Source organism: Poecilia reticulata, linkage group LG4 (genome assembly GCF_000633615.1).
Source record: "Poecilia reticulata strain Guanapo linkage group LG4, Guppy_female_1.0+MT, whole genome shotgun sequence".
Lineage (NCBI taxonomy): Eukaryota > Metazoa > Chordata > Actinopteri > Cyprinodontiformes > Poeciliidae > Poecilia > Poecilia reticulata.
The window spans coordinates 30,238,870-30,240,839 of NC_024334.1; the positions used below are offsets into that span (position 1 = coordinate 30,238,870).

General features: G+C 38.5%; 1 protein-coding gene across 1 annotated transcript in view; it reads right to left on the reverse strand.

Annotated features, from left to right (window-relative positions):
- szt2 (SZT2 subunit of KICSTOR complex) overlaps positions 1–1,970 on the reverse strand; it is a 167,784-nt gene that overhangs the window by 91,903 nt on the left and 73,911 nt on the right. Inside the window, 1 exon segment of the mRNA XM_017304280.1 lies at positions 1,577–1,651. Within this exon segment, the coding sequence (XP_017159769.1) occupies positions 1,577–1,651 (75 nt within the window).

Sequence of the window (1,970 nt, forward strand, 5' to 3'; positions counted from 1 at the left end):
CAGAGCATGCTCATTGCCCTTTGTTTTTGTCACATGTCATGGTGGCAGACTGCAGGAGGGAGGGTGAGAACAGTCACCTCTTTCTGCTTGGTTACTTCTTGTGTGTTGCGCCTTGGACAGTGTTCATAGTTGAGCGTTGTTTACCATTAATTGCTATGTTTAATGGTGCAAACAGTTGTGGTTTCTGACATTGGCAATATGGGCAACCGCCCAGGGTGTTTTTTTTAGGGATGGCAGGAGACCTCTGTGGATTGTGGCACAGAGATGAAAGCAAAACAGAATGAAGAAGAGTTTGAATTGATACTAGTTACATTTATTTCAGCTCTAAGTATTTAATATCTGGGTACTTTTATGGAAATGTGGATCTATCAGATCAATTTGAGAAGCAATTTTGATACGTAAAACTTATTGTTATTGTGTCATGTAGCATGAGGTGCTGGTCTTGGTCTTGGGTTCGGTGGTCTAGACTACAACTCTGCTACGTGGCTCCTTGGTTCCATGTCCTCCCCTTCCCACCCTTTCTGTTGGATTTCTTTAAAAATATAAGCCACTAGTGGCAAAAAAAAGGTGAAATTTTTGCCACTCAATTTCCATCCCTGACATTATGATGCATAGAATCACATATCTAAGTCTAAACTATGTTACAGAGTAAACACAATAAAAACATGTTTTATCTGTGGCATTGTTCATTAAAATGTCACATTTCTAATGTATTAAAATTAAATACAATCGGTATACTTAATGATATTAGCGATTAGGTAATCCATTCAGCAAGTACTTTTACTTTTAATACTTAAGTATTTTTAAAAGCCAGTACTTTTTGACTTTTACTTTAGTAAAATGTTAATGTGGTAGTTTTACTTTTACTTGAGTACATTTTTGTCCATGTATTTGTACTATTACTTAAGTAAATTTTTTGAGTACTTTCTCCACCACTGGTGTCCTGAGAGTGCTTGAACACTTATGATGCTGTTTACACCAGGAATCAAATCCTCACATGCTATTCCTTTTCCCGCTAATGTACAGTATTATAAATAAAAAGCCTCTCTTAACAATCAAAGGTTGCAGAGCAGCTTTTGGGAAAACTTTGAAAGCAGTTGTATCTGAATTTTAGAACCCAGTGTTCAAAAGGCCACATCTTCATTCCTTTTTTCATTTCCATGTGTTTGACAGCATTGGAAATCTTGGGATCCATGCTTTTAGAATTTTCAAATAACTCAAAACACCGCTGAGAAAACTGTTTCTACTTTTGCTGTGGTCAGACAAAAATATGATATTAAAATGAGTTTGATGTTATGAGACGTTTAAGATCAACAGAGAAGCAAACAAGAAATCTGTAGTGCGCCCTTGGGTATATGATGTATTTTTATGTGGGCTGTACTTGTTTCTTTTAGAAGCAAGCGTAAACAAAAAAAAAAAGATTGTTATTTGGAGCCATAATATTGACTTGCCATCAATAAATAGTTAAAATAAATAGTTAAAAATATAAAACAATCAGTTAGCCATCAGCAACACACTAAATCCAAAACTCAAATAATATTGTATCAAGCAGAACTCAGCTGCGGTAGGAGCATACCCTGCATGTCTGAGTCCAGACTGCCCTGGCTGGAGACAACACTCTGGACACGACTTGGCTTTAGTCTGCTGCAACCTGAGAACAAGATTTGATCCATTTTACTTTTCTGTCAATGTCAAAGGGAAGAGCTTGATAGATGGCTATTTATGCCAAACTCTGAAATAAAACAGACAATTTTCAGCTTGACCAGACAGTCAAAATTCAAAAGCTCCATATTTTCCATCCATCCATTTTCTTCCGCTTATCCGGGGTCGGGTCGYGTGGGCAGCAGCTTCAGAAGGGAGGCCCAGACTTCCCTCTCCCCAGCCACTTCTTCCAGCTCCTCCAGAGGGATCCCAAGGCGTTCCCAGGCCAGCCGAGAGACATAGTCCCTCCAGGGTGTCCTGGGTCTTCC